General features: G+C 32.5%; 4 protein-coding genes across 6 annotated transcripts; 1 reads left to right on the top strand and 3 right to left on the bottom strand.

Annotated features, from left to right (window-relative positions):
• Window positions 1-2,524: 2,524 nt before the first annotated feature.
• Window positions 2,525-7,946, bottom strand: LOC105633367 (arginine/glutamate-rich 1 protein). Of its 2 annotated transcripts, XM_012215954.4 has the most exons (6): window positions 7,866-7,946; window positions 7,680-7,748; window positions 7,051-7,284; window positions 5,640-5,861; window positions 3,245-3,464; window positions 2,525-3,037 (listed from the first exon to the last, which is right to left on the bottom strand). In XM_012215954.4, the coding sequence occupies exons 3-6, from the start codon at window positions 7,194-7,196 to the stop codon at window positions 2,774-2,776; spliced, it is 852 nt and encodes a 283-aa protein (XP_012071344.1). In that variant the 5' UTR covers window positions 7,197-7,284; window positions 7,680-7,748; window positions 7,866-7,946; the 3' UTR covers window positions 2,525-2,773. The 2 variants fall into 2 exon arrangements, with proteins under 2 accessions (XP_012071344.1, XP_012071346.1); XM_012215956.4 differs by lacking the exons at window positions 7,051-7,284; window positions 7,680-7,748; window positions 7,866-7,946 and adding an exon at window positions 5,983-7,036.
• A 1,090-nt stretch (window positions 7,947-9,036) lies between these two features.
• On the bottom strand, window positions 9,037-9,783 carry MEE9 (maternal effect embryo arrest 9). Its single transcript, XM_012215957.4, has one exon. The coding sequence runs from the start codon at window positions 9,701-9,703 to the stop codon at window positions 9,260-9,262; it is 444 nt and encodes a 147-aa protein (XP_012071347.1). The 5' UTR covers window positions 9,704-9,783; the 3' UTR covers window positions 9,037-9,259.
• A 2,612-nt stretch (window positions 9,784-12,395) lies between these two features.
• Window positions 12,396-15,581, top strand: LOC105633369 (transmembrane emp24 domain-containing protein p24delta3). The gene is made up of 4 exons (XM_012215958.4): window positions 12,396-12,720; window positions 14,309-14,521; window positions 15,114-15,190; window positions 15,296-15,581. The coding sequence occupies exons 1-4, from the start codon at window positions 12,496-12,498 to the stop codon at window positions 15,438-15,440; spliced, it is 660 nt and encodes a 219-aa protein (XP_012071348.1). The 5' UTR covers window positions 12,396-12,495; the 3' UTR covers window positions 15,441-15,581.
• A 756-nt stretch (window positions 15,582-16,337) lies between these two features.
• LOC105633370 (F-box/RNI-like superfamily protein) lies at window positions 16,338-19,133 on the bottom strand. Of its 2 annotated transcripts, XM_020679018.3 has the most exons (5): window positions 18,938-19,133; window positions 18,625-18,706; window positions 17,311-18,053; window positions 16,895-17,175; window positions 16,338-16,786 (listed from the first exon to the last, which is right to left on the bottom strand). In XM_020679018.3, exons 3-5 carry the CDS (start codon window positions 18,050-18,052, stop codon window positions 16,550-16,552), a joined length of 1,260 nt encoding a protein of 419 aa, XP_020534677.1. In that variant the 5' UTR covers window position 18,053; window positions 18,625-18,706; window positions 18,938-19,133; the 3' UTR covers window positions 16,338-16,549. The 2 variants fall into 2 exon arrangements, with proteins under 2 accessions (XP_020534677.1, XP_012071349.1); XM_012215959.4 differs by lacking the exon at window positions 18,625-18,706 and having other exon boundaries at window positions 16,450-16,786; window positions 18,938-19,132.
• Between the last annotated feature and the right edge of the window lie 732 nt (window positions 19,134-19,865).

Raw genomic sequence — 19,865 nt, 5'->3', positions numbered from 1 at the left:
GGGCGAGTTAAATTTTATTTTTAAAATTTATATCCGCTCTCATCTTTAAATGAATTGAGTTTTACTCAGCTTTATTTATATTCAAAGACACAAATAACGTTATCTTTTCTAATAAAACACTTAAATTTCATCGATTTAAATAAATAAATTAAAAAGAATGTCTTTAGTGACAAGCACAAAAAAATTACTGGTTTTTAATTTTTAGTTCATAAATTAAAAATTAGTGTATGTTTATATTAAAAATTATGAAAAAAATATTACTTCAAATCATAGCTCGACGAAAATCTAACGCTCTCCTATGCTGAGTAGAAGAGAGGCAGCAGCAGCAGGGTCCTTAATTATGCATTTACTGAAACTGTTTTTTCTTTTTTTCTTTTTTTTTTTTTTTCACTATAAAGCTAACTTGAACCGTAGGCACCGTACGCACCCACATGAAACGTGTTTTTTCAATTTTCATCTCACTTGACTGTCTATTACTTGCTAATGCCTGTCATTTAGACTTCATCAGCTGCTGGTGTCAGGTTATACATGAGTGTCCAGGAGTAATTAATGAATTTTATACCCATATTTTTTTCTCTTCACGGGTCTAGAAAATGTGAGGAGTGAAAGGTCTTAAATTCAATCATCTTCACTGCTAAAATTTTTACCAATTCAGTGAATGTTATTCAAAAAGAAGAACTACTTGTGTAGCTATTCCAACGCATTAGACTTTCCAAATTTTTTTTAAAAAAATTATATCCGTAAAGAAAAGAGATAGATTAAGTGATATGTCACGTTTGAATTCAACCAACGATCTTTTTAATATTAGAATTTAATAGTGGACAGTCACGCGTAATAATACCAAAAAAAAAAATAATTTCATATATGAATTGAGAAAAAAGAAAGAATTGCTTGATAGATTTTTACCCAACAAGAAATTTTGTTATTTATACTATTCTTTCGTAGTGATAAGAATAAATGTGGATTCCGCTTCTAAACTTATTTACTTGGATGAAAAAGATTAAATTTGAACTTGTTTGAAATTATTAAAAAGGTCAAATGAATTTTTTAAATCAATTTAATCCTTGAATTTGTTTTTAAATTTCTAAAAATTAATAAATTAATTCAATTTAATATGATTGACTTTTCTCCTTCTTATTCTCTACTAAAAACACCATATTAAAATTTTTCAATACTTCTGAATAAAAGTTTAAAATCTATGAAAACATCATACATTTCATATGCATTAATCCAATAGTATAAGTTAATTTTAAAATATTCAAAATAATATATATTTATGAATTCAAATTCATCATTTAAGGAAACGGGGATATAATATATTTTTATATACCATTTTCCTCAAATTCAATTAATTTTTTAATAAATAGCTTGATCCCAACTGTAGTCTTAAATTTTTATAAATACAATAACTAATTAGCTGCTAAATTGAATAAAAATGTTAATTATTTTAAATAAATTCAGAAATTAAATTGAAATCTAATTTTTTTAATCATTTTAAATGGCATAGTAAGACAAACTAGCATATATAATTTGATAATATATTTAAATTTGAATACTTTAAATATTAAAAAATAAATAAATGAATTTACATTTAATAGAACATGAAATTTGAGGAACTCTTGAAGAGTGATACAATTAATTAGGCGCGTGAATCTATATGCCTATTTAATACTTGACAGCCCCCACTCAACAAACCCAACCCCTGATATAAATAAATTTTTTTAGGAAAAAAAAAAAAATTGGTGCATTGGAACTCACGCGCCTTGATCGGACGGTGCAGATTCGCCCACATCGTACGCCGTATGGTGAGGGTAACCACTAGTACCACGTGCTTGAGTTTAATGCACCGGACGAACTGTCATTGTTTGTGTTTTTCTTTTGAGGAGAAAAGAGAGGGCCCCACTTGGAGTGGTGAAACGTGGCAGAATCAAGGTGGATTGATTTTGAAGGGAGTGGGACCCACAGGAAGCAATCATGTGTTAATGATGAAAGGAGAAGAGGAGGGCGGGGTTACCGGGACGGGGGTAAATAGATGTGTCAGTCAGATAATATGGCAGAGCCAGAGAGAGAAGTGCGCAGGACAACTCGTGTGGGTTGGGTTGTGTTGGCTCTTCTTTTCATTCTAAATTTCCACTTTGACTCCTTAGAGTTGACTCTTTCTTTTTTTTTTTTTTTTTCTTTTTTCTGGATAGGAAAGCCATTTCAGTTTTTCAAAATATGGACAAACCGATCACTGTGTAATCTAATTTGGTCTCTTCACTACTATACAGACCGAAAAATTTTAAAATTGAATTCTCTCAATAAATTTGATTAAAAAAAAAAAAAAAAAACTATTCTTAACTCACAGTGTTCTTTTCGCAAAGCCAGTAGCTTTAATTCAAGAAAAGAACTATTTCCAGTTATGTAATTCGCAATGTTACTATTCCCAGTTATATAACTCCAAGTGTCTTTTCCGTCAGAACCAGCTGACTTCCAAATTGAAATTTTCAGGATGGTTCTAGGACATTGAAAAAAAAGAAAGTAATGAAAAGGAAACCTTCCAGGACTGAATTTCACAACCCATTAAAGCAAAAATGAGGCATATCGAGAACCCAAGAAGCAAAGTTCACTGACTTCCCTGGCCCATCAAAACCATGCTTTGATAATCCTATGGGGTACACTCAAACACCATAAACAGTATTAACCATTGCAAAATCTTCAAATTACAAATGCAAACAGGAAAATGAAGTCCAACATGTAAATATAATGAATTTAGATCTTTCTGCTCAAGTATTCATTTTGTGATTGCGAAAGACAACTTCGGCCGAGACTTGTTCTTTCCCAACAATTTTATCTGGTTTACACGTTCTTCCTCCTCTTGCTGTCTTTTCCTTCTCATTGCTTCCTCCTTCTGTCTTTGGAGCTCTTCTAGTTCTCGATATCGTTCCTCCTCTCTCCGCTGCTGTTCTAAAGCTTCCTTTCTCTGTGATTCTTCCACCCTCCTCCGGTTTTCTTCAAGCATTTTTTCCAGCTCTTCTTTCTCTTTTCGAGCTTGTTCCTGCATATTAATAAAAATCAAGAACAAAAATTAACAGAGACTAGTAGAATCTGCGAGTTACTTCACTTAACAGCTTCTTACATCCATGGAAGCAAAGAGAGGTTGAAAGAGATGAAACACAAGCAGTATATAAAGTAAAGCGATAAAATCATACAACAATCCATATTTCAACGGTTGTACAGTACTTTATTCATATAAGGTTATTACCTCTTTTCTCCTGGCCTCAATAAGAGCAGCTTCTTTTTCTTTCTCAAGCTGAATGGCCACTTCCTCGTGAAGTCTTTTCCTTCCCTCCTCCAAACGTCTCTGAATTTCCAGCTTGATCTCCTCTGAATTCAAGCTCTCTTCAACTTTCCTCTGAATAGCTTCTTCTACCCGCTTTGCTGTCTCTTCTTCTATCAGTTTCAGTTCAGCTTCCTGCTGGCGCCTGAGAATAAATGAAACAAATTAATCCAGAAAATGGCCACTTACAGAGGTGTGGAAATTGCCGTCATTTTCAAACGTCTTCAGATCCACATAAAAGTAAAACTAAAACAACATATGACATTCAAGCTCCCTTTCTTTTTCATTATATATTTTTTCAACTCTCACTCCACTTATTGTTAACTATAGTAAATTGTAAACTAACCTTCAGGTGACAAAAGGTACTACAATTATACTTATGCATCACGATGAACTACAGCATACCTCTAACCGAATCCTGATCCAAACAAATGAGTATCAAAACTGGTGAACAGTAGATAAACGAAGCACCCAATTTCATCATCAAATATAACAAGTTGAACTATAGCAGTATCTTCCTTCAGAAAAGCCTGTGGAGAAGAATGTCAAGTAACCTGCTGCAGCTTTAAAACTAATCATCGAAATAGTTTAATCCTTGCACCAAAATACAATTTGTAACAAGCAAATTTCTATGTTGTTCTTTTTTAGGTAAAAATGTTTGTGGTTAATGGTGCTAACGCAATGATAAATTTCAGTAATTTCACGCTTAGAAAACATTTAAATGAGGAGAAAGCACAGTGCTAGTGATGCAAGGCAAGTTGAATTTGAAGTCAGACAGGCACAAACCAACCAAAGTCAAAGCAGAAACCTTTTCAACATACTCAGTAAATGCTAACAAAATTAGGGACAATCAAGTTGAATACAATTTTAAACATTATAATAACAGAAGGCACTTTAGTTATTTCTGGTTGCCAGATCATTTCTTTAGTGTTGTAACTGAAAATCAATGTAATAAATGTAGATCGGGTATTATACAAGAGAGCAAATAAGATGAATTGAGGAAGTTTTTGCCAACAAGTGAAGTACAAGGTTAGACCCATGGTGCAGAGGAAATTTGGTGACTTGTTTTATTGAGCAGGGTCATTTGTGACCAACGCAACTCTTTGAAGGTCCATAAATCAAAAGTGCCCTGTAGTTGGGAAGTGTATGTCCTTTCTACCCAGAACCACATTCTCGCAGCCCACCCTTGAAACTCAGACGTCAAACAAAACCCTTTGAAGTAAATGGGTTAGGAAACAGGCTATGCTTAACTGGCAATGGAAGCTTTTAAAGGACCTCATAACTGCCACCTGAAGCAGTTATAAGACTTGAACCATGTCAGAATCCCTATAGAGTTAGTTTGCTAACCTTTATCCACGTAATGCATAAACAATAAAACATGCAGCACTAAAGATTATAACAGATCAGCAAGGGATTTAATAAATAGAAATTCTCAATATATGAAATATATTGATAATAAATGGGTTTTCTTGGCCCTAATGTAGGCAGGAGGTTAGATTCAAGGGACAGAAAAATAATGCATGAACTCTAGTTCATTATGTTTTGATTCCTAAAGAAGTAATAAAGTCTTCAAGCATTTCTAGACATGAGGATGAGAAGGAAACTAGCATTTAAATAACTCATTATTTGAGGAAGATATGCCTCCAATGAAATTAATTGAACATCGAAGTATCTTTCTCCAAGTCCAGCCTTACTAGTATCCAAATAGGGAAATGATGCAGCAATATTATTGATAAAGCAGACAACAGTGGCAGAAAATAATAACTAGAAAACATTATGTTGCATGTTTTTTCTTTCAGGAGGGAGAACGGGTGGAACAAAAGTATACTAGCATGTCGAAAACTTATAAGAAGCTAGTGGCAATCACAATTAACTAATCTTCTCATTATTTTCTCTCAGAAAATGGCCAAGCTAACGCTATTAACAGCAGAAACTCCATCTTTTAACTCAAGTTCTATGTTTACCTGCCCCCTAATTGGTTTTTTATCAATTTGGACCAGAATTATATGCTTTCTTCCTCTCCAATCATGTATAAAGGCTTTTATTTCAACAGGGTAGGCCATAGCTTAATAATTCAACATAGCCCTAGCACAACACTGCTCAACACTAGTATTCTCTGTCCTTTAACTAAAACTTAATAACTTAAGAGCTAGCAATAAAGCAATCCCAGAGTACAGATTCTCCAACTAAGTAAAATCTTCCATAATTAAAGCCAAAAATTAATGAAACAAAGCTCATTTTAAAATATAAAGCTCGACCTAATGAAAGGACTTAGAAACATGACAATGTTCTGAACTGAAATTTACAGTGATTGATTTACCTCTTCTTCTCTTCTTCTTCTTCTTTTCTCAATTTTTCACTAACAATTTTGCGTTCCACTAACCCAAGACTTGGACTAGAGGATTTATGAGTGGGAGTCAATGAGGAACTCCTACTCCTTTGTTTCTTATAACGCCTTGGAGTTGGAGAACGACTTTTACGACGTCTTGGTGTTGGAGAACGACTTTTGCGTCGGCGTGGAGAAACAGAACGACTTCTCCTTCTGTATGATACAAAAGAAATTATGAGCAACAACAGCAAGCAGAATGAATCACTAGTGTACACAATAACTTGGGAATCCTCTCACCATTTACCACAATTAAAATAGAAGCATATACAGTTACCTCATTCATTGTTAAGAATAACCATTGTGTGCTCCATCTTTTATCATATGAAGAAAGTAATATCAGAATCGAGCAACAAAAGGACACCGATCGGCACCCATCACCTGCTCATTTCCCATCCCACTCGATGAGAAGAAACAAGTTTTTAAAATTTTCTTAGCATGAAAACTATGGCACCCTTTGCACTTTTCTCCCCCAAAAAATTATATTTTGTTTCCATTCAACTTCTCCATGTAAATGGCAATTCCTCAAAAAGCAGATGCCCCCACTGAGATAGTGACATTGACTATTTGTTTACAAACATAACTATAAAAATTTCAGATGAAATAAAGGCTTGAGTATTCGCATGAGGGTTGTCAAATATTGACTCCTATGCATCTAGAAAATACTCATGGCACCCATATAAGAAGTCTTTCTGAACTGAAAATTTGCATAAAGATACTTGATTAAACAACCAAATTATCCATTTCCATCCACTGAAAGAAGAAAACAAAGAAGCCAAATAGCAACTTGATATAGAATCCAATTCAAAGCTGCTTTCAGTGGAATGCTCTAACTAAATTGCCAGGTGAACTTTGACATATGAAATAGGGTTACACCAGAATAATATTAGAATGCATATCTAATTACCCTATGAAAAACTTCCACTTTGCTAACCTGAAACAAAATAACTTGAAAAACATTTTTACATAAACAAGATTAAAAATGAAAGGAAAAACATTCATTCATCAAATAACTAAGGCAATGTTCCCCATTTGTGCTTTTGCATCATCATGCCTTGAGTTGGCATTCAAGTTATTTAGCTTCACATTTTCAGTAATTAAAATGAGATGCCATCCAACATAAAACTCTTAAGCAAAACCATATAGATCACGTGGTAAAAAACAAAGGATTGGTTAGATAAGCACCAAAAAGATCAATCAAGAAGGATAAGATGCGTACAAATCAACTTGAAAAATTTGTATTTCCAATCGGTAATAAAAAAAAAAAAAAAAGCCGTCAGTCTTTCTTACACTTCCTCGAGAATTAAATACATCAACTAAATAGCAAGAACATAAACGGGATCACCTGCTGCTGTAAGAGTAGGATGAATATGGAGATCGGCTCCTGTCCCTTCGGCTCCTCCTGCTATGCCTATGTCCCACTGGCGATGGCGAACGCCTTCGCCTATATGAGGGAGACCTTGACCTTGATCGTGACAAATCCCTAGGCATTTTCAATAGACTTGAATATATTCAAGTATTTGGACTCCAGAAGATATTTGCTCAATATCAAGCTTCAAGAGCCAACTAAAAAAATGCCCTGCAAAATCAAAAGGTTTCAAACAGTAATTTCATCACTTCAGTCTGTTGCCAAGTAATTAAAAAATAATAACAATAATAATAATCCAAGTAGACAAGAATTAAGTTTCAAATCTTAGACTATAAACAGTAACAGCTCAGAAGAACATATTTTGAACTACAGACGTAAGCAAAAGATTCATAGAATTTCAATTCTAATCAATTAATAGAACCCTTAATGATTGATAACATCAAATTTCCACAAAGCTAAAGCTTTTCTTACGTACTATAAGCATATAAAAAGAAATATGACTTCGAAGTTCAGTTCCACAATGAAATTCCAGAATCCAACAAAGCTTAGAGACATTTGCAAAAGTTATCGGAATGAGGACCTGAAGTGAAAAATAGCAGAAATACCTGTCTCGAAACAAATCACATCAAAGATTCAACCTTGGCGACCCTTTGAAGAAACTAATTTTCAAATCCCTAAAAACGATGAGTAAAGGTACCAAAATCAAAACCCTAAACAATAAATTTTCCAACGGAATGAGACCCAGCATATAAGAAAATAGAGTCAATAGACGATTGGAAAATAGTCCGTACTTGAAATCGGGCAGTGGCGATGAATTTGAAGGTCCTTACCTAATGACTAAACCCCTAATTGATTAAAAATAAAAAATGAAAAATAAAAAAAATGATTTCGTTTTGATTTAAAAAACAAATTTAATTTTCTCAAAAAAAATTTAATTAAAAAAGACTTTTTCTTTTCTTTTTTTTTTTTTTAAATATTTGTCCGGTTAGACAATGACACATAAGATAACACAGTGTTATTCGCCAATATTGCTGAGATTTTCATTCATAAAACTAGGTTTCAATGGTATAAAATTTTGGATATTCTTAACTTTTTTATTATTTTTTAAAAAATTGTTAAACAAATTTTAATTTTTACATAGAAATTCTTTTTTCTAAAATAAAATTTGAAATATAAATTTTGATGTTCAAAAATTAATATAATTAAATTGTAATGGATGAAAATGCTCTTATTACCTATTAAATATGCGAATTCTATTAGATACATATTAATTTTCTATGAATTTTTTTAAAATTAATTTCTGTTAAATGATTTTTTTTTTTTTTTTTTTTGAATCAAGTTGAAGTTGAATGGAGTTTTTATCCCCATATTTTCTAGTTGATGCACTTCATCATAATTTTAATAATTGAAAAAGCTTAATAATTTTCAGTCAAAGAAAAGCTAAAATGGAGTTATCTCTTTATAAAAAAAAATACAAATTTTTTTCTTTTTTATCTTAAAAATTTCTTTTTTTTTTTTATAATTGGAACGAAATACAAAGCACTCTTTCTTCGTATTGGGCCATTGATGAATCTTGATGGGCTTCTCTTGATGGCCCATTGTGTTAATATTGTGCTAGTCTCCTTGTAAGGCTGTAATACTTAATCAGGAGAACGATCATTGGCCAGTCGTTTAGAGAAAGCAGCAAATTAGAGTATATCGAACGACATTGAACGTGATGGCTAGAATTGGGACAATCTCATCACGGAGAAACGACATGGTTTTGCTGAACGACACAACTAAATGAAAGAGGTGGTAGGGATTAATATTTTTTAAATAATAGAGATTAAATTACTTCCAAAAGGCTAAAATAATATTAAATTAATTAAATAAAATTAAACCAAATTAGAAGCTGTTTAACATTTTCAACAATTTAATTAGTACAAAATTAAAGTAAATTAAGCTAAAAATAAACAATTAAAATTATAAATTCACATGTATTATCAATTAACTGGAATATATCTCCAAATTCTTAAAAGATAACACTTTATATCAATTACTTTAACAAGAAAAGGAACTCAAAAGAAAAACAAGAAGTACAATTTAAAAAAAAAAAAAAAAAAAAAAGAACCCAATAGGCTCTTTAATCATGATATTATTATTATTATTATTATTACTATAATTTTTTTTTTTTAATTTCTGTTAATTAAGAAGGATGAATCTTGTTAGAGGAAATTCCTTTCCAAGCAGATTTCATGGAAGCAGTAGCAGAATTAACTGCAGCTTCAATATACCTTTTAGAAGCGATAGTTGCAGCTTTTTCCATCAATTTCCCCACCTTTCTTGCATTATCAGCTGTTTGTTCTAAGCTATCTAGTTCTGCCTTCGCCATTCTTTCCATTTCCTCTTCGAATCGACGAAATTCATCCATGGCGCTTTCCATCACAGAATCAAGATAGTCTTCAGCTTTATTCATAGCTATTTCTGCTTCTTCAACCTCTTTTTCTTGCTCAAGTTCCATCGCTGCCCATGACTTGTACGCTTCTATCTCAAATAGCTTCATTAGATCTTCGATCGCTGAGGGATCGAAGTTTTTGTCTTGCAAAGCTTGATCAGAGAGTAAAGTGAAGTGGGAGAGGAGAGCTTCCATTTTCTTCTTCTTGATTGCAGATCTAAGTTACTGTATTATGTTAATGAATGAGTAAAATAAGAGTTGGTGGGTGTAGAACCGTATAAAGGATAGATACCTTTTCTTTTTATACGGTACATGAAAACCTTGCTGTGGGTATTTTGAAAAAGTAGATAATAGTAACGGTTAATTCTACTAGTGGCACTATAGTGTGCTTAATGATCAAATAGTCACACTAATAGTTTGTTTAATCGAAAATCGGAGCTTGAACTTAGCTTGTTAAAAAATAATTAAGTCAGAGCTTGACTAAGCTAAATAACGTCGTTTCTAACATAAGTTTTAATTGATTCTTGCTTATTGAGTTAAATCGTGAACTCGACTCGGTTCAATAAGACTAGCTCGAGAGCATAGCTCGCGAACTAATAACTCGAGCTTGAACTAGCTCAATAACTTGGCTCGGCAAGTTTGTCGAACAAGTTCGAGCGAACTTTTATTGAACCGAGCTTCGAACAGTTCAAAAGTGATTTGTCTCATTTACTGTCTTAATTTTAATCAGAGCTTCTAAAATTTTAAAGAATGATGGTTTTTACCGTAATTTGTATCGTTTTGTGCTTACATAGACGTAAAGAAATTTAAATCTCAATAGCTCTAATTTTATTTAGAAAATAAATAACTAATTCAGCCAATTTATTGAAAGTTTTCTCATTTTTTAATATTGTTTGATTGAAATTGTTGAATGACATATTCCTTGATAGTGCACATATAAAAAATATACATTTGTGGGAAGCATAATACTCTAGAACCCAAAAGTTTGTTTCTTTCTAAAAATTCTTCAAGCAGTCTTAACCATCCTATCGATGCTTATCTTGCTTTTGATGACCAAATTGGACCGTTGGAGATGTCTTCCATTTTTCTGGTAAGAAGAGAGCAAAGAACAATCTTTTGCTCTCCAAAAGATGGTGTGGAAAAATAGAGATATGGATGCCTTTCCTTATCCAATAGTATCATAGTTGGGGTATCTTCAGTGTTGGTGGGCAGTGGCCAGTGGGGCCCATTCTTATTAACATTGTCAAACAAAGCATAAATTCGTTTGTCGTTTTGTATAGCATTAAGTGAATTGCACCAAATGAAACAAAGAAAGTAGTTTTGGAAATTATTTGGACTTTAAAGGGCTTGGCTAGGACAGCTAATAAGCACATCAACAATTGCATAATTAAATAGGAATTACCCACAAATGTTCCTGCAAAATAATTCAATTTTGAAGCTCTGATTTTGAATTCTTTACATGTTTTTATGATTGCAATTTCAAATTTTAATTTTATGAAATTGAATATAATTGGAGTCGTATGTTTTAGGATTACTGATTAAATTGATTTAACAAAATCGAAAAAAAAAAAATAACGTCAAACACAAAGAAGAACCGATGAAAAATGAAAGTAAAATTTAAAAAAGAGAAATTGGAAATATCAAAAAGAACAAACTGAAGACAAAAAGCATTTAGTATGTAGTTGCAGTCCTCAAAAATTAGGTTTTTGAAAATGTTTGAATTTGGAGATTTTGAAGGATTTGTGGCTTTTGAAAGTTTTTACCTTTTCTTTATCATGATGCTCGTGGTACTCTTATCTTTTACTCAATTCCAATTATTCTTTCTTATTTCTGCTTCGTCTTGTATTTTCAAGTTAGCTTTGTTAATGACTCCAATTGATGATAAAGAGAAATTAGGTTTAAGGATTTTTGATATTCATAGGAGGGGAGAGATTATGTAAGGAAATTTTTAGAGAATATTAATACGACGTGTTTCATTAAGCTAAAGTTAGATTAAAAGTAATTACTGTAGCAGGCGTGGAACCCATCACTTATATTTTTTATTCAATTTTTAATTTTAAATTGTAAATCAGGGTGTAATTATAACATAAGTTTAAAATTGAAATTTCCGATAGACTAAATTAATTTTAGGATAACCTATTGCATTTGGCCCTTATTATCATTGTGTGGGCCGTGGACATGTACACCTATTAGGGCCCGTCCAGAAACGATTAACTTCAATTTGTTATTTTTTTTAATTATCCTTATTTTCTCCATAATTTAATTATTCACTTAAAAAAACAAATTTTCTTTTCAAAATAATTAAATAAACATTTTTATGTGTGATAAATTAAAATAAAATCGTTAGAAAGAAATATGTAAATTTTTAAAAGCCTTAATTGGGTGAAAAGTTAAATTTTAAAAAATTTGGAGCCGATAAAAGTATATTCTAAATAGATATGTTTTTATCAAGCTCTCATATTATTTTTAAAAGTTTTTTTTTTTTATTCATTAGAAGGTCTCTAAGCTAAAAAAATATTGTGGACTATACATAATTGTTTTTTACTCGACAAATTGGTGAATATTATTGCACTGAAAAAATTTATTGTTTATAAATTAATCATAATGTAATTGAATTTTTAATTCTTAATTACTCCAAATTGTGACTCGCATTGAAAATTTGCTAAAAAAAATAAAAAACTTTGAGAAATTCATTACCAACAAGTTATAAATTAATAACAAATTGAAAAAAAAAATTTACATCGGTAATTAAATTCTGAAAATAAGACTAATGTATTTAAATAATTGAAAACAAATTTTCAAATGTTTTTCTTTTAAAAATATGAAAACGTAAAGATAATTAACAAAAAAAAGAATTCAACGGACTCAAAATTCTTATAGCTCAGTTGTAACTTAACTGCCTCTGTTGTACTTTCCAAATTAACATCCTAATCCCAAAAGCTATACGAAGAGGGAGAGTTGACATTTAAAGAGAGACAGCGATAGAAATGTCGCTGGATGCTAAAATGCGCGGGCAGGCGTTGCTGCTACTGCAATTTTTGTTAAAGCTATTGATTTGGGGAAATATTCCAGTGAGCGAAGGAATATGGTTAAATCTACCGTCGACGGGGACAAAGTGCGTGTCTGAAGAACTTCACACCAACGTTGTCGTTTTAGCCGATTATGTTGTCGTTTCTGATGACCATCATCGTATCCCTTCCATTTCTATAAAGGTCCAATCTTTTATCATTTGTTTATTTGATTCAATTTTGTTTTTTTGGTAATGTCTATATATAACGGATCTATTAAGAGTGAGGTGATTTTTGCTTCGATTTCTGTTAGTTGGGTTTGTTTTATTGAACTAGGAAGAGAAGCCCGTTTTGAGAAATAATTTATAACCTTTAATTGAATGAGAATTGAGGGTATGAGTCTTTTTTTATTTTTGAATGTATTTGACATGAAAAGGATCCATTTTGTTGATGCACACTATTTCCTGGTACAATTTGGGAATTGATTGATATTTTTCTTCTTTTGTGAATTTGAATTGAAGGGTTAGACAATTTAGGATTTTGATACTTTTGTGTTATGTTGGGGAGATAGGAACTTATGTTGGGAACCAATGGAGAATTTGGAGTCTGTTATATAGTCAACTCATCCTTATTTGCTAAGTGATTGCTGATTCTTTAGAATTTGTCTGCACAATTGGGATTGTTGAAGCAATAAAGGGATTACTGCCAATTGATGCTTTGAAAATTGAGCATGAGGACATATACATCTTGAGATAATGTTTTCAATTGGAGAAATGGAACAATTAGAACATTGAAACCATAACTAAGATTTCTCACACAACATCTGATGTAAACTTGATTCACACTTCGATAGAATTATATTTGAATTGCTTGACCACCTCATTAAGCATTTAGATAGATTTTATTAAGAGCAGTGGAAATGGTCATCTTAAGATTTTGGTATGGTTGTGTAATTGGATCCATTGAATCAATTAGCTTTTCTAGTGTATGCTTGCTTAAATAGAAATCATCAAGATTCAGAGCTGTTGCTCGAGGCTTCCTTGTCATAGCAACTGGATTCAAAAGATTTACCATTGCTGATTTAAAGAAGACAACAAAGAACTTCAGCCAAGAGATAGGAAGAGGAGGGAGTACTTTTTACAAGGGACTTTGGCCAGATCAAATAATTGGTGTAGTTTGCCTGTTAAAGTGCATCTTCTATTAAGTTGGATTCTAGATTTTTATTTTTAAGGAGCTTTTTCAGTCTAACAAAATTGCTAATTTCTTGCTGTTGGATGATAGGAAAGGTTTTAAGTAACATAGTGCCCGATCAAACAGAAAAATAGTTTAACAGAAAAAAAGAAAGTCACCGAACTCAGCAAATTACCAATATCTTAGGGCACTTAGAAAAGCCTTCTAATGTTTAGTTTATGTGCAATAGCAAAAGTCTGATATTCTTGAATCACAAAGTAAGCATGAAATTTGATTTCTCTCTCTTTGTTGTTTGTTGGAGGAACTGAAGCTATATTGGATGCTTGTTAGTTGATATTTTGGATTTTTGGGAAAATAACATCTATTCTTGATTAGTTTTCATAGATACAAAACCCCAAATTAAACTTCTGAATATCGCTTGTGAAACACATATAATCAAAATTAATCAAGTAGTTCTTGGATTTCTTTTATCTTATTTTTCATTATTAGTCTTAAAAGTAAGATTTCTTTTAATATGAATTTGTTCAACCAAATGTAAATTGGCTTCTGTTTCTTTTCTGCTCTAGCAAAGAATTTCTCATCTCAGTTGTTTCTTCTTTAGGTGACATCGCCATATGGTAACAATCTTCATGACAGGGAGAATGTGACACATGGTCAATTTGCATTCACAACTCATGAGGCTGGCAACTATTTGGCATGTTTCTGGGTGGATGGCAATACTCAAGAAAATTCAGATGTGAGTGTTAATCTTGACTGGAAAACTGGAATTGCAGCTAAGGATTGGGAATCAGTTGCAAGAAAAGAGAAGATCGAGGTAAGCACTCTAAGATTCATCGACCTTCAGACACATATAAAGAAAAAAAGGAGAGGAGAGAAAAGATAAGCAAATATGGGAATCTGTCCCTGGGTAAACATTGAGAGTGAATCCTGCAAAATGCTGGTAGTCATGCTCTTTTTTATGATTGGACAATGTGCTTATTGATCTGTGAACTGAAAATCCCTCTTCTTTATATCATCTCAGTTCTTATCTGTGGATCTTGCTCTATAAATAAAGTAGAGACTGGTACTGCATTCATCTTGAGGTTTAGAAGAGGTTTATATCAGATGGCATTTTAATGGTTATTAACCTTCATTTGGTGGAAAAATATGAGGCTGAGGAAACACGTCATCACAGATGCTAAGCCTAGAATATTTATTCTGAGCGATCTTTGAAGTCTGCCTGTTGTTGGGGCAAAACCTATAATCTAGAAAGGGCAGAACTTGGAGGCAGCATCGAATTTTTAATGTAGTTACCTAGTAAATTTACGAGCGTCATAAATTTGTGCTTTTGTGTTCATGTGCATATGCATTTTTTCCCATATATTGAAGGTCATCTTTGCTTATATCTTCATATTATCCTTGTATAGGGTGTTGAACTTGAGCTGACAAAACTGGAAGCAGCTGTAGAATCCATCCATGAGAATCTGCTCTATCTTAAAAACAGGTAAATATTTTCTTTTATTATGGATGTAATCTAAATGTGCTCAGCTCTTAAGCACCTTTTTTAGTTAACCTAATAATTTGCCCCTCCTGTTGATTATACTTGTAGAGAAGCAGAGTTGAGGAGTGTGAGCGAGACAACAAATGCTAGAGTAGCATGGTTTAGTATCCTGTCTTTGGGCATCTGCATTTTGGTCTCGGTTCTGCAGTTATGGCACTTGAAGAGTTTCTTCCAGAAGAAGAAGCTTATTTAGATATTTATAATCACAATTGCATTTCTTGGTAAAATAGGAAGTTCCCCCTTTTATTCTCCTTTTATTCTTTTCCTTGTATGCTGCAAAAGAAAATTTTTGATACGATTAAATAGAGTAATGTGTTCTTTTGTTTCATCAAAAGTGGGGCTTTTCATTTTCATCTTTAACATCATAAGCTGATGAATACTGTGTTCCATGTTAACATTTGCCTTACATTTGACTATGAAAAAGTTGAGTTCCACTTTAATAACAACATTTGAATTTGATCTTTTCGTAATGATTAAGAAAATAATTGAAACATATATCGATTTTCTAAAAATATATGGTAGAATGTTTAAATAATCATTTTTGAAATTAAATACTCTCCATTTAATTTTAATACAAAACACCTAATAAATATGAGTAAAATTAGAAAAAAATCATTAATATACCTTCAAAATTATAAATAAGTATGTAAAAGTGGAACAAGGTAAAAACAGATTATCTATCAAAATTGAATGAATCACAGGCGTGATTTTGTAATAATTAATTAATTTTTGAAGACTTGGAATCATTGAGAGGGCAACTAGAACACAGAAAATCTTGCTTCCAAGCCAGCAACAAGAAGACATTACTGGAACAAAAGTGATTACAGAACATACACAGCAGTAGATCCTAATACATTCATATTATTCAAGGTTGTAGTAAAACAATGCATCAGTGATGACAATGGGAATAAGAGGCTGCTTGTATAAAGAGAATAATGTCAAGACCTATAATCCTGTCTAATGAACTGCAAAAAATGGTAGATTTCTACTTCCATCAGGAAAATCAAGTGACAAGCATATAGTGTAAAGCACATCAATTTTTATGCTAAATTTAAAATTTACTAGAACCAACTAATCAAAAGAAGGCAAATTCAATATGATACCTTGCTTCTGAGGGGTTAAAGTTTGGAATTGTTATAAATCCAATCATTAAAGAATGACCAAGGCTTCATCAAATCAGTTGTCAAAACTGTTGATTAGTGAAAAGGAAAAAAAAAAAAAAAAAAAAAAAAAAAAGGAAAGAACTGATGTGCATCAACGTTACATAAATAAGTGACTCGCAGGTCATTAGGTGAGCTTTTCTTATTCTATTCGAACAATCTTGCGATTCATGCGTTGAAACCTGCAGATTTCATCAAAGAAATCATCTGCACTGCTATGGTTGCTCTTCATTTGAAGAATCCTTATTACCATTGACTTTATACTCTTCCCATATTTCAACAGTGACTCAAGGGTGCTCATTTTCTGTTCTGCATTTAATGGTGATCTGACTGTGACTACTACCTCTTCCATACAAGGAATCACAAAGCCTGACTCCACCTGCAGAAAGAAAGAAAGCATTCATATTTATGTGCAATTTTGAGGGTTTATCTGCATAAAACTTTAGCAATTTTCAAATGTTGAGAAGGTTATTTATGCAGCACATACATTTTTCAGGCTGTTTTTTTGGCAGAGAGCTGCAAACATTGCTCCATGAATATCAAACTTTTGCAGCTTGGGATGGCTATTAAAAAACTCAACAAAGTCAATCTCCGGAAAGGGCAGAAGGGCGTCAAAGTCTCCTGTAAACTCTACTTTCATGTATAATTCCTTCACCTCACTAGCCCACTGAAGCATTTTGCTTATTGCATCCCAACACCACTGGATTCCTCTAATAGACAAGAACTCTAGAGATGCAAGTTTTCCAAAATCCACCATGTAGACTCTCCCTACAAGCATTTACAAAATTTTGATTAATCATAGATAATTAAACTCCCGGCAGTTTCTCAATGGTGAAAATGGCAGCAAATATGACATTTTCAAGGTTTCTGATATATAACCAGTTTGGAAAATCAAAACCTTACCAGCATTATTGGAAATTGAAAGTTTCTTCAAGCAGTTTGTCTCACGAACCCTAATCCAACTACAACCTTGTACCTCCAGGAATTCAATTTTTGGGCAAGTTAGGGTAAGTGAGCAATTACCCAAGCCATAAAAGTCCAGCTTACATTGTTCCAAATGTGGCAGATCAATTGAAACAGATCTTATTCCTTCACAACCCAGTAGCAGCAAGTTTTTCAAATTAGGACATGCCTGAAGGGCAGCATATAATGCTTTATCTTCCAATCTAGCACCAACAATTTCAAGGTTTTGAAGATTTAGGAATGCATCCCACATTGGAGAATTCGTCATTAGGACTCCCCAAAGCTTTAAGGACTCCAAATTCTTTGCTGCACTGATACAATCCAATTTGGAGGGGCTTTCAAGGCAGGTGTGATATTCAGCAAGATTATCCATTCTGAGCTCAAGCTGTTTGAGCGATGGACCTGCAAGTAGTAGCCATGAAGCAAGGCCTGTGCCTGAAAATGGACTATATACCACAAGTTCCTCTAATTGGACAATTGATGATATCATCTTCCACACAATGCTATCAGGATGATCTATGCCAGTGTGGTTATCAAAAGAGTTCCGAGGAAAGTAGAGGCTTTTGATATATGGTAGCGAGTCCTTCCATCGCTTGGATACACAGTTACAAGCTGCCACATCCTTGGCATTTTTCATATGTGACAATATGTACTGAACAATGGCATCTGGAAGAGATTCCATTCTGTGATGACACCAATCAAATAAACATCTTTTATTTACTAGCGTCAAAAAAGAAAAGGCACGTACATAACAAAGATAATTAAACCGGAATTTTTAATCAGACACGAAGCATCAAGTATAAAGAAGTTCTGTAGAGACATTCATTTGCTATAGAGGGCTTCAAATTTGAATTCCAAAATTTAATCATCTAAAGTCTAGGGCTTCAATTAACATTCAGAGCTAGGGCTTCCTTAGATGATATCGCCATCTTTGGCAACTGATTGCTATGATAACCCTAAAGCAAAAGAATGAACAGAGAATTTGGTCTCTTCTTCAACATAAATTTCTTTGTAGTTAAGATTTAGGGATAGGGAGAAAACTTACAATCAGCTATATATCATTGAATTATATGCCTCCTTTATACACAATTTTTTATGAAAAATAAGGGAGGAAAAAACGTTGCATTTTACTAAACCAATGGGGAACCCACAAGAGATTAGCATTTCAAGAACAAATTTGAAACCAATTTACGGAAATGGTAACATTATGAATACACTTAAATAATAATTTTATTCTTTAGGAACAATCCTTACGCTCAATCCACCTGCTGCTCAGGCAGCCCCTCTGGCTCACTCAGAAAAGAAAAAAATGGCACAACTTGAGAGGAATTCATTTCTAAATTAAAAAAAAAAAAAAAAAAATTAGAAGAACCCATGTGAGAAGTGAACAACCAATCTAAGACATACCCAGTTAAAATTTTTAAAATTAACCACATTCGGGTGCAAATTAAAATTGATACTCAAGAACCCAAATAGAATAATTATGCAAGCTATCTTTAACTCCGCAAATTGAATCTAAATTAATTCAGATAAACACAAGAAATGGGAAAGGCAATAGAGAGCTCACAATGAATGATTAATCTGAATCTCGTCTTTGGGGAGAGGCGATAGTAGATCTGAGCCCTTATGCTCTTTAAGCTCTTTTATATATATAAATAACGTTTAAACAAAAATGAATCTGAAATTTGCAGATGTCTTATATAAGAAATTGGAGAGAGATTGAGTTATAGAGAGAGAAAGAGAGGGCGGCGCGCTTATAAATGAATGTTTTTAAAATTTGAACTATAGAAACGGTATAAACCACCTACTTACGCCCGCTTCCTTTCAAAATTTTGAATTATTTACCGTTTTCAATATTATTTTTAGAGAAAAATCAGAAGGGAATTGATTCTCTGCAACTGCTTCATATTGTTTAATAGACACATGAGGGATCGCATGGCTGCAGATCAATTTGACACCGCAAAGTATCTTTATCAATGGTCGAGATTATCTGGAAAGTTGATATTTTATTTGTGGGTCCTTTCTTTTGGCCCATCGTTTTGCTTTTCCTTTCTTGATAGAGTTCTAAGGAAGCAAGGTGATTGAGAGAGTTGTGAATGATCACATGCTAGAAGATTAGGGAGACTATAATGAGTAGGCTGTCACTGACTTACATGCGAGTGGGTCTACTGATAAATGGGACCCATTATGCTAAAATGTTTTCTACTTTTTTTTTTTTTCATTTTTTTTAGAAAAAACCCTGGGACAAAATTATTTATTTTTATTTTCCTTTGATTTTGTTTGGATTAGGAACAAAGAAAGAAATAAAAAAGAAAGGTTTGAAACAGAATTACTAATTTTTGTTTGTATTTAGATATACAAAGTAATAAATTTAAATTATTTTTCTTCTATTAATTCAATATGAGTTTTTTTATTTGTTTTGTAATCTAGAGAAAATAATCTTTGAAAGAAAATAAATTATTTGTTGTATTTCCACAAATTTAACCTTGTTAGAA

This window comes from Jatropha curcas, chromosome 6 (genome assembly GCF_041381405.1).
Source record: "Jatropha curcas cultivar XTBG-Jc1 chromosome 6, XTBG_Jcur_1.0, whole genome shotgun sequence".
Classification (NCBI taxonomy): Eukaryota; Viridiplantae; Streptophyta; class Magnoliopsida; order Malpighiales; family Euphorbiaceae; genus Jatropha; species Jatropha curcas.
Note: the sequence above shows the minus strand (reverse complement) of the source record. Positions and strands in the feature narration are given on the sequence as shown.

Bases quoted from the DNA above. Each gene is read 5' to 3' on its own strand.
- LOC105633367 (XM_012215954.4), bottom strand. From the start codon at position 7,196: ATGCCTAGGGATTTGTCACGATCAAGGTCAAGGTCTCCCTCATATAGG. The intron at 5,862-7,050 runs GTGATCCCGTTT...TGTATCATACAG, and splicing joins TCCTACTCTTACAGCAGCAG to AAGGAGAAGTCGTTCTGTTT. The intron at 3,038-3,244 runs GTAATAACCTTA...ATTAATATGCAG, and splicing joins TTGAGGCCAGGAGAAAAGAG to GAACAAGCTCGAAAAGAGAA.
- MEE9 (XM_012215957.4), bottom strand. From the start codon at position 9,703: ATGGAAGCTCTCCTCTCCCACTTCACTTTACTCTCTGATCAAGCTTTG.
- LOC105633369 (XM_012215958.4), top strand. From the start codon at position 12,496: ATGTCGCTGGATGCTAAAATGCGCGGGCAGGCGTTGCTGCTACTGCAA. The intron at 14,522-15,113 runs GTAAGCACTCTA...ATCCTTGTATAG, and splicing joins CAAGAAAAGAGAAGATCGAG to GGTGTTGAACTTGAGCTGAC. The intron at 15,191-15,295 runs GTAAATATTTTC...TTATACTTGTAG, and splicing joins CTGCTCTATCTTAAAAACAG to AGAAGCAGAGTTGAGGAGTG.
- LOC105633370 (XM_020679018.3), bottom strand. From the start codon at position 18,052: ATGGAATCTCTTCCAGATGCCATTGTTCAGTACATATTGTCACATATG. The intron at 17,176-17,310 runs GTAAGGTTTTGA...AAATGCTTGTAG, and splicing joins TTCAATTTCCAATAATGCTG to GGAGAGTCTACATGGTGGAT. The intron at 16,787-16,894 runs GTATGTGCTGCA...TTCTTTCTGCAG, and splicing joins AAAAAAACAGCCTGAAAAAT to GTGGAGTCAGGCTTTGTGAT.